Genomic DNA, 14,292 nt, shown 5'->3' on the forward strand with positions numbered 1-14,292 from the left:
ACCAGTCTAACTAAATCACATCTGCATGTGTCTAAAGTCACCTGAGATTAATCCAAGCTAGACAGCTGCATAAACTTGAGCAAAAAAATCTCCTTCAGAAAAGCATTGAAAAAAGTGTTTTAAAATCCTTTTCGAAAACACACGCAAGCAAGACTGTGTAGCAAAGAGGGTTTTGGCATTGACATTAGTCTGATCCTGAGTAAAATTCATGGAGATCAACTCTGCAGTGTGCTGAAGATTAACTCCAGCATGCAGAGCTTGGAAAAAATGAAGTGTGAACCTGTTCATTGCCTTGGCACCTGCACACCGCAGGGGAAAGGTTTAGCACCTTCTTGTTCTAAAAACAAGATATCCTGGTAAAATATAAGCGCACAGTGAATATTTGATGGGCAGGTGGCCTTTCTGGTTTTGTGTTGATGCATGCAGATTGTGCTGGGGGTGAAACACACCTGAATGTCAGTGCAGATTCTGCAGAGGAGCTGTCAGGATTTATGTCCCTCAAAGTAGGCTAATAGGTATGATAGACACTTATCACATTTGCTTTCTTGAAACTCCCCAGGGCATCCCCATGACACAGAAGACGGCAGAAGCATCCCTTTGGCCGCGGAGATCGGGCTGCTCACACGGAACGTGCAGATCCAGTCGGATGTGGCTTGTGCTGGGAGGATGCTGGTGGGACACTTCACAGACTCCAGTGGGATGGAGTTTGAAGGTAGCTGAGATTCACCTGTCCTCATCAAGCACACCGGTTTTGCCCAAGAAAGAGGTGCAGCAACATGTGTATCCATTCACATGTGCTATGAAATCAGAACAAACTTACTGTCAGCAAATATGAAACATGAGCACCACTAAAAATTCATAAATACGGAAGATATTTGAGGAAGGGCTGCTCTGTGTTTTGTAAGGTTTTACTAAGACTTTGTATATATTTGTTAACAAATACCCATCACTACAATACACTGACAAAGTACCTACTGTTATATGTCTGACTATTGTTAACATGGTTGTCCTTACTGGTTCTTATGTAATTAGCTTTTATTTCACTCCATTTATCTCATTGCAGGTGTTCTTCAACTCTTAAATGTTCAATTTTTGAATTTTGGGCCTCCTCAGCTTTCTGCCATTGAATTCAGGAATGTATCCCAGGGGTCCTCAGTGGTGTCATCCAGCATTAGTGGCAGCTGCGGATCTGGCATTAAAGCAGTCGATAGCAGTGGGATCTTGTTGCACGATAACGTGGTGTTCAACATCACTGGACCTGGCATTGATTTGGAAGGGAAAAATCACACCCTCATCAGGAGCCTTGTTATTCTGAGCAGGCAGCCAGCAGGTTCATTAAACTGGGTTGCTGGCATCAAGGTGAACCTGGCCACTGGTGTCTCCCTTCACGGCAATGCTGTGGCAGGATCTGAGAGGATTGGCTTCCATATCAGGGGCCAGGAGTGTTCACTGGCTGGAGAATATTGCAGTGGAAATGTGGCCCACTCAAGCCTCCATGGTGTTCACCTGTACCAGGAAGATGGATTTCAGACCTGCACTAGAATCACAGGTTTTCTGTCCTATAAGAATTATGACTATGGTGTCATGCTCCACCTTGGAGGCAGCATTATTGTGGAAAATATGGCGCTGGTGGACAACACCGTGGGACTCCTTGCAGCGGTGCACTGTGCCTACACTGAGCAATGCTACACGGGGAAAAAATTCATAGAACTTAAAAACTCCATCATTGTCGCAACAAGCTCGACTTTTGACTGCCTTAGAGACAGGATCAAGCCTCACTCAGCTGATGCAACAGCCCAGGACCGACCCCCACACTACCCTCTAAGAGGCCGTGTTGGGATTTTATGGCCCACGTTTAGCACCGTTCCCAGCCAATGGCCAGAGCATCCCTGGCACAAAACTTTCGGGCATTGTTCAAAATCCCTGGGAATCATGAAGCTGAAAGGTTGGTCTTCGGCCTCCACTGACCAGACTGTTCTGTCACGGCTTTTCTTCACTCATTTCATTTTTTCCAATTGAAGTTTTAGCCTCCCACAAATGGACTGTTGGAGAAATCAGAGCCTCAGTGAAATTGATAACAGAATTCTTCTACAACTTCATACAGTTTAATTAAGAAAAAATATTATTTGATATATTTCACTTCCTGAATCTACTGCAGGATAATTGTTGCCCCTAGAAGCAGTGGCTGCCCCATCACTGGAGGTATTCAGGGTCGAATTGGACGGGGCTTGAACCAACCTGGGATAGTGGAAGATGCCCCTGCCCATAGCAGAGGGTTGGAATGAGATGATATTTAAGGTCCCTTCCAACCCAAACCATTCTTGGATTCTATGATTCTATAATAATTATGTCCCGTCATAATGTACAGATTCTACCTCACACATACCTTCCTTCTGTGTTCCTTTTCCTATTGATATCCCACAGTTACCTCCACCTAAATAAAGATACCAAGTCTGAGAAGTGAATATCACACTTTGGATAGAACTGTCACAGAACATAAGAACTACAACTCACAGAAGCAGTTATGACCTTTATTGGTATAAGAGATTGCACAAGAGGAATAGAAGTTTGTTATGTATCCTGGATCTTTGTTTCAAATGAATTTTTCCGTCCTCAGAGCAGTATTTGAATATAGCAGAACCCTGATAGCTGGTTGCAATGGTGGGATCTAAATACCTCACTGCTTTTTATGTCTTTATTCCTCACTGCTACTTACTTTTGCAAGAAAATTCATTATCACCTTTTTACTGAGGAGTAAGAGAGATAGAGAAAGACACATAGACTTGCGCAGAATCTCACAAAAAATTCATGGCACAGTATGGATTTTGGAGCTGCACAAGAGTTGAGTGCCAGAGCCAAGTATGTGTCATCACACCCTGCTTGTCTTATATTAATCTCTGGCAAGTAGAAAAACCATCCAAGGCAGGTTGTTATTTAACTGGTTCTTACTTATTCAAATGAAAATGTATTAAATACTCTTGCTTTTTGTTTTCTTTCTCAGTTACTATTTCTTTGATTTCATTTCCTATGGCATGAATTGGTTTGTATCAACTGAGGGTGTAACTTAGCTACAGAGTATTCTAAAGCCACATGAAGATCTATGAACAATGCTATTAGTCTGATTTAAAAATAATTTGCACAGATATATATATATATATATGGGGGAATGTTAACATGGGAGCCATCACATGAAAAAACAACTTTCTTGTCTCTAGTTATGGCACTCTTTTAACCACTTTTCCTTGCTTGATCTTCTCTAAATCCTTGGCAGAAGTCACCTTTACTGGTTTTACACAGAGCTGCTACAGTGAAGACAGGGATGTCTGTATCATGTCAAATGCTGATCATTTAGGCATCATGCCTCTCATCACAGCAGAGACATCAAGAATGTTACATGTCAGTGAGAAGGACAAGTTCTACTTTCATCCAACGAGGTAAAATGCTTCATTCTGAACTTTTTTCCAAAAAAAAAAAAAACAAACCCTCAAACACCTACAGCTTTGGAACTATCCTCCCCTCATACCTGCTTTTGTACTGCTCCTGTCTGACAAAAATGAACAAGCTCTGACATCAAACAAACATGCACAGAAAAACTCAAATACAGGAGAAAAAAAAAAAAAGAAATGGAGAAACACCACCAAATTTAGTTTAGGGTAATCTTTTATAATTTGAGTTTTGACTTCCATCAAGGTGCATCTCCGGATGAATCCTCTTGGATTTCTTCTTTTCCTGACATTTGTGTAGTAAAACAAGCCTCACATATCCCATTTCTTAAACCCTATCCTGAGCATCTCTGACTTCTCAGCCTCAGGCTTCAGAAAATGTCAGGACCTCCAGGGAAAAAACCCTGAGACAGGGAATGTCCTTTTGGTTGGGGAAGCGTGGCTTGATTTGTGCCTGCGAGATCACATCAGAAATGTTGATCAGTACCAGGCAGGCTGTGAGATGTCAAATGATTGCCAGAACTGTTCCTGCCCAGGGAGAATATCATCTGTGAGTGTTGAGGAGGGAGGGGAGAACTTCATCTGTAACCTTAAGTCACTGCTGGTTGCAGTGGTTTAGACATACCACATCCAGTGGAAACCACATGCCTATTTATTTATTGCAGTCACTGAACATGATGCAGAAGCTATGTCAGGAAAGCCTTGAAGTAGCAAAAAAAAAAAATTCCAGCATGGACTCCACTTGCCAGTCAAAAATAATTGGAGGTGTCCCGCACTGCTATGTTTAGAGCCCCTCCAGCCTTCTGCCAGAATTTCTTATTTTATTCTATATTTTTGCTTTTTGCTCTGGGCATTAGTTTGCGTGTAGATTTCTGAGCCCTGTCCAGCTTGTCAGCTCCCATTATGTTTCACTCTTGTATCCATCCCACAATATTCTGCGGGTAGTGAGCTGCTGAATACCCGGTCCACTGCAAGAGCTGGTGGTTTTCAAATGTGAGGAATGCACATGGATTACTGAATGCTTCCTTGGGAGGCTGCTGAGCCTCTGAGGGTGGTTACATCTCCCAGTGCTCCTCATGCAGTATCTGCATGCATTTATTTAATCCACCTTTGCAGCTGCTGAGCATGATCCAGGATGTGGCTGCATTGTTCTGCTTCACCATCCTGAAGGGATATCTTGATGGATATGTCCTGTCAAGGAGAAGATGAGCATTGCCTTGGAGCAAGAAAGGAAATAGAAACATCAGAGAATATAGCAAATCCATTAAGAACTTTGCTTGTCCTGCTGGTAGACCTAACCAGAAGAAATGCTGGATCTGCTGAGAGATGGTCAAGAACTGAACTGTCAGGATCAGAGGAGTTTTTGTTCTCTGCCTCTTTTGAGCTTGGTTGACTGGGGAATTGGCCTTTTTGTTCCTCTGCCCTTACTGCAAATCTCTGCCTATACCAGTTCGCCCCATTCAAGGTACCAACAATCAGGTTTTCTCAGCCTGAGACCAAAAAATTCTGCATTTTCTTCCAGCTTTAATGTGAATCCATGTAGCAATCTGAAAATGTCCCCACGGACTTTTCTGGAGTTCGAGTCTTTTTATCGTATTGAATTCTGCCATGGGTGTGAGATGCTCAGTTCACCAGTTCCTTTAAGCTGTGTTGAACCTTTAGTCAATCTGCAATTTAAAGCAATTCAGCTCACTGCATGTTGATGTTCCAAAAATTAGGCATGTTATTTAAACACACTGACCTCCTTTTATAGTCAATATAGACCCTTGTTTAGGAAATTATTAATCTCAACTCTTATATTTGTCTCAGTGAGATGAGTTCCTCTCCACACACCTGTCCTGTTACAGGTACCTTCCTCTGTGGCAGCCAGTAGTTAATGGCTTACACAGAAATTTATAGGCTTTTCTGGCTGTTCCAAGCCACTAATAATGTTACCTTTCCTACTTACCAGTGTACAAACCTCTAAAGACACCATGCTCCCTGAAAAGAGATGCAAAGGCTCAAGGAAAGCCCTTTTCAAGGATTTGGATGGAGGTGTCCTGCATCTGGAGCCACCTGTCTCTGTTTTCCCCAAGTCAGAATTTGAATGGACACAATTCTACTCAGAAGCTGGTAAGTGCCTGTGATGATGGTAATGTTTGCAGAGTCATGCAGAAATTTGGGCCATGAGATGTGACTTTCACTGAGATCTGCAACTGAGGTTGAAGTCATGGTAGTCCAAATCTGTGTGATTCCTTTTCAGGCAGGACGTAGTGAATTGTGCTGTAGAATGAGTCTGGGGTGACTCAGTGTGCAGCTCTGTGCCCACCAGTGCCACTCTGCCTTCTTGCAGTGTTGGAATCCTGGATGCTGAGAATTTTAAACTTTCTGTGCTGAAAGGCACAGACTCGCAAGACAGCACTGCATTTGACCTGAGGCTGTGGAGAAGATTTCCAAAATTGATTAATAGCACTGGGATTACAGGTGTGTAGTTGGTTAGAAGTGTGTAATATCACAGGGTAGAAAACTTAGAGTGTGGGGTTTTAGAATATAGAAATAAATATGAAGCAAGATGGAGGTTTTAGGGCAGAGGCAGGTTATACTTCTTCATCTTCTTCTTCCTTCTTCTTCATGGGTTTGGATGATGTTTTGTAATTGGACAGAAAAGTCCAGATTGTGGGCTTTGAGAGATAAGTTATTGGGTTAAAAGGGAAAATAATCCAGGTGTCATTTCTTAATTGGATAGTTTAGTCTTAAAAGACCTTGTAACAAGAGATAGTTGGCCATTTTGTGCCTTGCTAATGAAAGACTGCAGAACTCATGGCTGTGAGGCTGTAACATTGATAAGAAATAATAAACACCTGAGCATGAAATACCATCTCAAATGCCTTCAATCCTGACCTCGACAGAGGTAGAAAAAACAAGCAGAGAACCCACATTACAGTATCATTTAATCCTTAGCCCCTTTAGGATCTGACTCGCTATTATCAGATGGTAGAAAGAAATTCTTCCCTGTGAGGGTGCTGAGGCCCTGGAACAGATTTCACAGAGAAGCTGTGGCTGCCCCATTGCTGGAAGTGTCTAAGGTCAGGTTGGACAGGGCTTGGAGCAACCTGGGATAGTGAAAAGTGTCCCTGACCATGGCAGGGGGTGGGACAAGATGATCTTTAAAGTCCCTTCCAACCCAAACCTTCCATGATTGGTGGTTCTACCTGCCCCTTGCAAAGTTCTCTGAGAGAATTGAGGGGCACATGCCATAAAAGCACCATAAAACTGCAAAATAATACCAATAACTGGCCCCGCAAGGATTTTCATCCACATCCCACTGTGGAGATAATCAAGCTGAAAACCCACTCCAGAAATTTGATGAACCCTCTCTGTTTAAAAAAAGGCCCATTCTGCTCAGTAACCACTTTCTGAAGGCTCCCACAGCAAGGCTCCATTCTCATCCTGATTAAAACTCAGCTCTCTGATTCCAAATAAACTCTTTAATTAAAATTAGCATTCCCTGTGCCTGCTGCTGATGGTGGCCATTTTGCTGTAGAGATGCATCGTTTGTAACTCTGCTGGTATGGGAGACTGATGGGAGGGACTGTAATTAATCCTGTTTTCCTTCACACTCTAAAACTGATTAAACACAGGAAGAACTTTAATCTTTAAACAAAATGTGTAAGGGTTTTCCTCTAAGGATCCTGCTCTAGCTGGCTGCTTACAGGGTTGATTTATGTGTTGTCTAGATGCAAACACTGATTTTTATTGTACCTTTTCCACCCTAATTATGAATCACATCCAAGCACTAATGCTCTGGTACTATTACCACTTAGCACCTGCATATTAATGAATATATTTGCATACAAAACCTGGATTTTATTCAGATTCCCACCATTTTTAGCACATCCTAGCACACACAGTCATAGGTATAAGAGGAATCCCCACCATCTAAAGTTCACTGAGTGTACAACCTTTACTCCAGGTTTATCTTCTTGTGAAATGAAGGTAACAGCATATGATAAACTTGCCTGCCTCTGAAGCTATGACAAAATTGCTGTGTTTTCTTTTTGCTGCCCAAATCTGAATGGGGATTTTTCCCCCTTCCTTTCACAAATGTGTGTTAAATTCCTCTGCATTTCTCATTCTGACCTATGGTTCCTTTTGTCTTGAGGTTAACATTAGGAAAGGCACAACTTGATGATAAGGTGAATTTGTGGTTGTCTTCTTCCCTTCTCTCCTTCTCTTTCTGGAAAGTTGTAGCACTGAGTATTTTTCACAGTGCAATGCAGGCTCCCAGGATAGACAAATTGGAAAAAAAGCTCAACTTTCCTACTCCCCCTGATCTCCTGCCAGCAGGACCTGAGAAATTATCATCCCCCCTGTGCTGGGCACTGATGAAGCCAAACCTCAAGTCCCATGTTCAGTTTTGAGCTCTTCACTGCAAGAAAGATGTTGAGGGGCTGGAGTGTGTCCAGAGAAGGGAAAGGAGCTGGGGAAGGGTCTGGAATATAAGTCCCATGAGGAGCAGCTGTGAGAGCTGAGGTTCCTTCATCTGGAGAAAAGAAGGCTCAGGGGGACTCTCTACAACTCCCTGAAAAGAAGGATTGGCCTCTTCTCCCAGGAAATTAGTGATAGATCAGAGGGAAATACCTTCAAGTTGCACCAGGGAAAATTCAGGTTGGCTATTATGAAAAATGTCTTTCCAGAAAGGGTGGTCAGCCATTAAAACAGACTTCCCAGGACAGGGGTGAGGCCACCATCCCTGGAATCATTAAGAAAACCAAGATGTGGCCCTTTGTAATATGGTTTAGTGGGCATGGTGGCATTCATTCATTCATCATGGGCTTGATGACCTTGGAGGTCTTTTCCAGCCTTAATGATTCTGTAGGGACAGATTCCCCTTTGGTGTGACAATGCTTCAAGGCCTGTGAAGATGGTGATGCTGTCACAGAATTATAAAATCATAGAATGGCTTGGAAGGGGCATTGGAACGGGATGATCTTTAAGATTCCTTCCAACCCAAACCAGTCTGTGACTGTATGATCCTGTGATAAACATAAATATTTATGTTCACTTCAAGCTTCCAGTTTGGCCAATCAGATTGAAATTACTGTCCCTCAGCCATTTTCAGATACTCTGATTACTCTGTGGGGAGCAAACCAAAACACTCAGTAGACTTCAGGGACAAAGAGGCCATGGAGATGTTTTATCAGAATAAGGAATATCACTGGGAAGAGGTTGTGAGAGCCATAACTGGGGCACAAGGGATCATTCAGAATTATACTGATGTTCCTGGATTCACATAATGACTTTTATTACAGATGTAATTGATATAGAATTTATGAAATTTATTATTTCTATACCCCCTTTTCCCCCAATTTGTTTTCCTGAGCTTTTACCCACTGAGTTTTCTCTTTGCTCATAGACCAAGCTTTTTATTGTGACTCTCTGAAGAAGCAGAATTGTTCACTTCAAAATGAAGTTTTAGTTTTCTGGATAAACCACATAAATTCAGAAAAAAAAAAAACAAAACAGGAGGGAACAGATCCAAGATTTTTGTTGCTAGTATTATTTATACTGCAAGAAAAAAGGAGTAACAACAAAAGTGGATTTGAGTCCAACAATGCATAATTACTTTTTAATATGAGAGTCCTTTTCAGTCTTTTTTTTTTGTCTTTTAAATATAATGTTGCAAAAGCTTAAAATTAAATGTTTTCCAACACCCTCCTCCCTAAATAATTTATGAGGAACTTTCAAAGTACCATTTTTTGAATTATCCAAAACAATTTAATGAGTTTAACATGAATTTGTAATTATTTAAATCTCTTTGAGCTGCCATTTTTGGATGACAAAATGTTTTTCTCCTAAAACTCATGTGTAGAGCAAGCCTCTTGCAAAAGAGCTTGGGGCCAGGCCTGGAGCACTAAATGGTTCCATGATACAGGAAATATCAGAATCATAAGCTGTACAGCAGAATTAGCTATAAACAGGAGTGTCTTGCTGGGGAATTAATGATAAGTGAGTAGTTTATGTATTCAGCTGATTCCTCTGTCCAGGTTAAAACCCCAACTCCACGAAGGACAGCTGATACAACCATCCTTGAGAAGGATCAGCCAGTTGCTGGCTTTTTGCAGTGTTCATAGGACCGTTATCACAGTTCTTCACATCTGTAATCTGGTATGACTCCCAGAGCCATTGAAGTTCACTGTCTTCCCTTGGTGGAAATGTAGCTGAGGACCTGAAACTGGTGGAAGATCCAGCTGTCCCCACTTCTGTTGTCTCCAGCAACGTCACAAAATTTTGGAATGGTTTGGGTTGGAAAAGACCTCAAAGGTCATCTGATTCCATCTCGTGTCATGGGCAGGGACAACTTCCACTAGAGTTTACTAATGTCCCCTCCACTGAGAAAAAGAGAGCTCAACTCATTACATGGGTAATACACAGAAATGGAGAGATGAAACCAAGTCTTTCAAGTACTATTGTTGAGCCTGCAGACTTATGTTTACTTCCTGCTGACAGATACATTCTAGATATAATTTAAGGCGATTTGAACTGAATAATCATAAAATCATAAAGCAGCTCAGGTTGGAAGTGGACTCAAAAGCTCATCTGGTCCACCCTTCTGTGGGAAAGGAACATTATCTGACACCCTGTCCAATTGCATTTGAAAACCTCAGAATGAGGATGTGATGAAGACTCCACCATGTCCCTGGGGAGGCTGTTCCAATAAATCATAGAATCACAGAATGGTTTGTCTTGGAAGGGACCTTCAAGATCACCTTGTTCCATCCCCCTGCCATGGGCATGGACACCTTCCACCATCCCATCTTGCTGCAAGCCCTGTCTGATCTGACCTTGCACACTTGAAGGGATGGGACCACTACAACACCCAGTGACTGCTATCACTGTGAAACAAACTTATTTCTTATACTGAGATGAGACCTTTCCTGGTGCAAGCAGTACCTGTAGCCCACTGTCTCCCCCATGTGTTTCCTTGAGAAGGAAGAACCTCATCCTCCTTGTAGCTTCCCTGTAAGTACTGGAATATTGTGACAGGATTCTCTCCTGAACCTTGTCTCCTCCAGTGAGAACATGCCTAATCCTTCAGCCTTTTCCCATAGGAGAGGTTCTCCATCCTTTTCACCAACTTTGTGTCCTTCCTTCAGTCCTCTCTGATTCTGATTTACTGGGGGATGATGAAGCCCTGGGCTATCTGATGTATATTCATGCACTTTTCCTTTCTGTTATAAACATGTGCTCCTTGCATTTTGTGTGAATAATTGAATTTTTTTTCTATTTTATAACCTGACAACTCCTTGTAAGTTCTTTCGATACAGTAGAAGAATCAGTGAAATTTAGGTCTGTAATACTTTTGTGGGATGCACATTTATTTTGACACTAGTTTTCCAGGAAGAGGAGAGAATTTGTGACTGGCCCAAGGTCAGTCAATGAATTAAAAATTATTCTTCCAGAACCTTGACAACCAGACTCTGAATTTAAAAACACCCCACCCTGTTAGGGCAGGTGGAACTTTATGGTTGCATTGACTAGAATAAGCCCAAAGTACATTTTACATAGAACTTTTAACTAAAAAAAATTCCTGTACTATATTTTGGACATTACTGAACATTTAAATTCTGGCTACAATTAGAAACAAACCAACAAAAATTATAGTTGTGAGGTTTTATTTGTTTTTTTTTTTCAATTATTCTTAAAAAAACCCCCCACTTTTTATTGACTGAACTTTAGTGTTAATCTGTTGGTGAGAGGATCAGTGTGTTGTGAACAACTAAACTTTTTATCTGACCAGCAAATCATTGAGATTATATTTTCCTATGTAATTTTCAATCTAGGCAAATCTAAAGCTGTAAAATTGCTTGGTAGTCTTGCTTGCTCTCTAGAGGTAATCAGTACATTTTCTAAATCATAAAGAAGAAAAAGTTTAATATGTAAATGCTGTTCTGAAGCAAGTTATGCAGACATTCGACACTCAGTTTTATAAAAAGCTATTGTCAAAAACTCTTTGAATTGTAACATTGAAGTTAAAAGTCATAAATGAATATGCAGAAGTTTGCTAAGTTCATCAGAAATATGATAAAATATCAGATGTAGATAAAAACAGTCCTCAGTAACTCGGGCTATGGGTCGAAGATTTTTGTACAATTTTCTTTCTTCTGGTAATTTTAATTATTGAATAAAAATCTCAAGTAATAGTTGGGAAAGCGTAGAATTTTGAGACACAGGCTGGCAGTATAAGTTAGGGCTAAAGCTGGGTGAAAATGTTGAACCATAAATATTTAATATTCCCAGGAATATGATTAGCCACACTAGCTATGCATAGTTGTAGTCAGTAATTAAAGAGGTCTGAGAAGAAAATGCAGGTTTGGTAGATCTGCAAGGAATGAAACAATGCAATATCAGCATTGTTTTCCTCTGGAGCTTTTCTGTTGTTGCCGTTCACATATAGAAATTTGCTTTTTCTGCAATAAATGGCCCATGCAAAATGGGTTAGAAGTAGCAATGGAGGACATTAAAAGAGCTCTTACCAAGCTATTCATTCATAAAAAACCAAATCTAATATGATCAGAAAATGCTTGTAATTCTTTATTTTCCTGAAAACACATCTCTGGTAAAGATTTCAGCAGACTTTAATTAAGTTGAGACCAAAGCAGAGAATAAAGTTGGGAGGATTTTTGTAATGCTCATGGGAGAACAAAATTTAGAATAATCCAAAGGGAAATTAAGTAATTTTTATATCTTTGATGTTGATGTGGTGGCTCATCAGGGTGAGATGTGAGATGGTGGAACAGACTGAATTAAAGAATCAGGTCTGCCAACTTCAGTACAGCAGAGTGAGGGACAATTCTGTGGGTGGGGAATCCACTAGTTGGGAAAGAAGATAGAGCAAAGAATGGCTTTAAACTGACAGAGGTTAGGTTTAGATTATAGGTGTGGAAGAAAATCTCTGTGAAGGCAGTGAGGCCCTGGCACAAGTTACCCAGAGAGGTTGTGGCTTCCCCATCCCTGGAATTGTCCAAGGCAAATTTGGGCAGGGCTTGGAGCAACCTGGGGTAGTGGAAGGTGTCCCCACCCATGGCAGGTGGGGGGAACAAGATGAACTTCTTGGTGTCTTCTAGCACAAGCCAGTCTGTGATTCTATGATCTGGGTGCCACCATGAGACTTCGTTAGGGGACAGCTCTGCCAATGAAAACCACTCCTCTACATGATTTCTTTTGGTAAATCAGAGAGGAACTGGGCAGAGTTGGGGATGTAGCAACAAGGTCACCATTGGGGCTGAGGTGGCCATGACACATGTCCATTTTGAAATATTACAAATTGTTTTCCCTCACAGTCACCTGCATTTCAGACTCTAATAAACAGCTATTTTCCTTTTTCAGGGTTGCTTTTTCCTTAATTCTGAATCCAGGATATGTGAGATGAATGGCATTGTTCATTTTCCATTTGATCAGCATAGACCGATGTATATACACACACAGATTATATATCTGCATATGTAAAATTGCATAAGCCTATCAAACCCTACTTCCTTGTTCTCATTAAACAAGGGTATCAAATTCTTTTCTCCTGATGAAGCCAAAAAAACCTTGGGGAAACCCAACCATTTTGCTGTAAATGGAGTTTAGCTTTTTGTGCTACCCTTTCTGCTTCTTTTCTAAATTCATCAGGTTCTTTCAAACAATCATGCACTGGTGTTCAGCTGCATAAAATGTAAAATATGTGTACATATCTATTGGAAATGATTATCCAAATGAATTTTGGAAAAACTGATTATGAAGTCAGGTCCCTGACAATGGGAGATAACCTTGCCCCTTAGGATAGCAATCCTTTTTGAAGATGTGCCAACAAATAGTTTGTGCCTTCTCTTGCTATCAGAAATTCTTGGCTTCTCCTTTTAGCCTTAATCCCTGAGGATAAAAAAGCAGGTTTCTAGTTTTCCAAACTCAACTCCTGTATTTAAGGAGCTATTATAGAAAATGTCACTGTTTTTAGAGTTTGTGAGATCTCAGAGAGCCTGTTTACCTTCCTGGGGGCTCAGTACCCCCAAAACACCATGTCACCTTCATTTAGGATTCTAGTTACGGATTTCAAGCCCATCTTTCTCCTTTTCTGTATATAAATGTTGTCTGCAACACAAGCAAAAGTTTCTTTATCATTGACATGATGAGGCTTGTCTTTCAGTGTAATGTTTCTTAAACTGTGATTCATAAAACATTGGTGGTTCATGAAACCTGAATAATTGATGGACCCAACACTCATGGATTTATTTAAGAACCTGACAGATAAAGTCAAAAGAATTATTAGGCATGTGGAAAACAGGAGATATCAGAAATGGCTGGAAAAGCTGAGTGGCTTGGTCTTGAGAAAAAGAGGAAGAGAAGTTTAGGAACAGCCTTCAAAAACATGAGACTGCTGGGGATTGGAGAGAAATAAATTGCTCTCAGATTCTGTGGAATCAGAAATAATAGTCTGAAGTATCATCAGGATAATTTTATGTGTTGGGAGGAAATGTTGGAATAAAGACAGAGAAACATGGGCATAGCTTGCCTGAGTGTGTTGCAGAGTCCCCATCAGTGGTAACATCCTTATATAATCAGATAGAGCCGATCTTGTCCTGAGCAGGTGGAGGATGGGTCATATAACTTCAAATGGCCCTTTCAACACATATTTTTAAAAAATCTGAAAGGATATTCATGGCCTGCAGGAATCTTCGAGGTCTGACAGCGATATATGGGTCCAAAGGCCAGAATGTTGTTGGAGGAAGGTTTGGTAATTAGGACTTTCTAAATGCTTCTGATGAAGACAAAGAGTGACCACTGGGGAGGAAAGGGATTCTCTCTCAACCCATGTGCTTGGTCC

The 14,292-nt window shown here is 41.0% G+C and overlaps 1 protein-coding gene across 4 annotated transcripts in view; it reads left to right on the forward strand.

The window, feature by feature from the left end:
• The window catches only part of PKHD1 (PKHD1 ciliary IPT domain containing fibrocystin/polyductin), a 238,029-nt gene that overhangs the window by 165,371 nt on the left and 58,366 nt on the right, over positions 1-14,292 (forward strand). For 3 of the 4 annotated variants that reach the window (XM_068183212.1, XM_068183209.1, XM_068183210.1), the window contains exons 56-59: positions 560-712; positions 1,064-1,945; positions 3,272-3,434; positions 5,395-5,555. In XM_068183212.1, coding sequence (XP_068039313.1) covers positions 560-712; positions 1,064-1,945; positions 3,272-3,434; positions 5,395-5,555 — 1,359 coding nt within the window. Of the gene's footprint in view, positions 1-559; positions 713-1,063; positions 1,946-3,271; positions 3,435-5,394; positions 5,556-6,728; positions 7,025-14,292 lie in introns of those variants that run through there. The other variant, XM_068183211.1, reaches the window with a different exon arrangement.

This window comes from Anomalospiza imberbis, chromosome 3 (genome assembly GCF_031753505.1).
Source record: "Anomalospiza imberbis isolate Cuckoo-Finch-1a 21T00152 chromosome 3, ASM3175350v1, whole genome shotgun sequence".
Taxonomy (NCBI): domain Eukaryota; kingdom Metazoa; phylum Chordata; class Aves; order Passeriformes; family Viduidae; genus Anomalospiza; species Anomalospiza imberbis.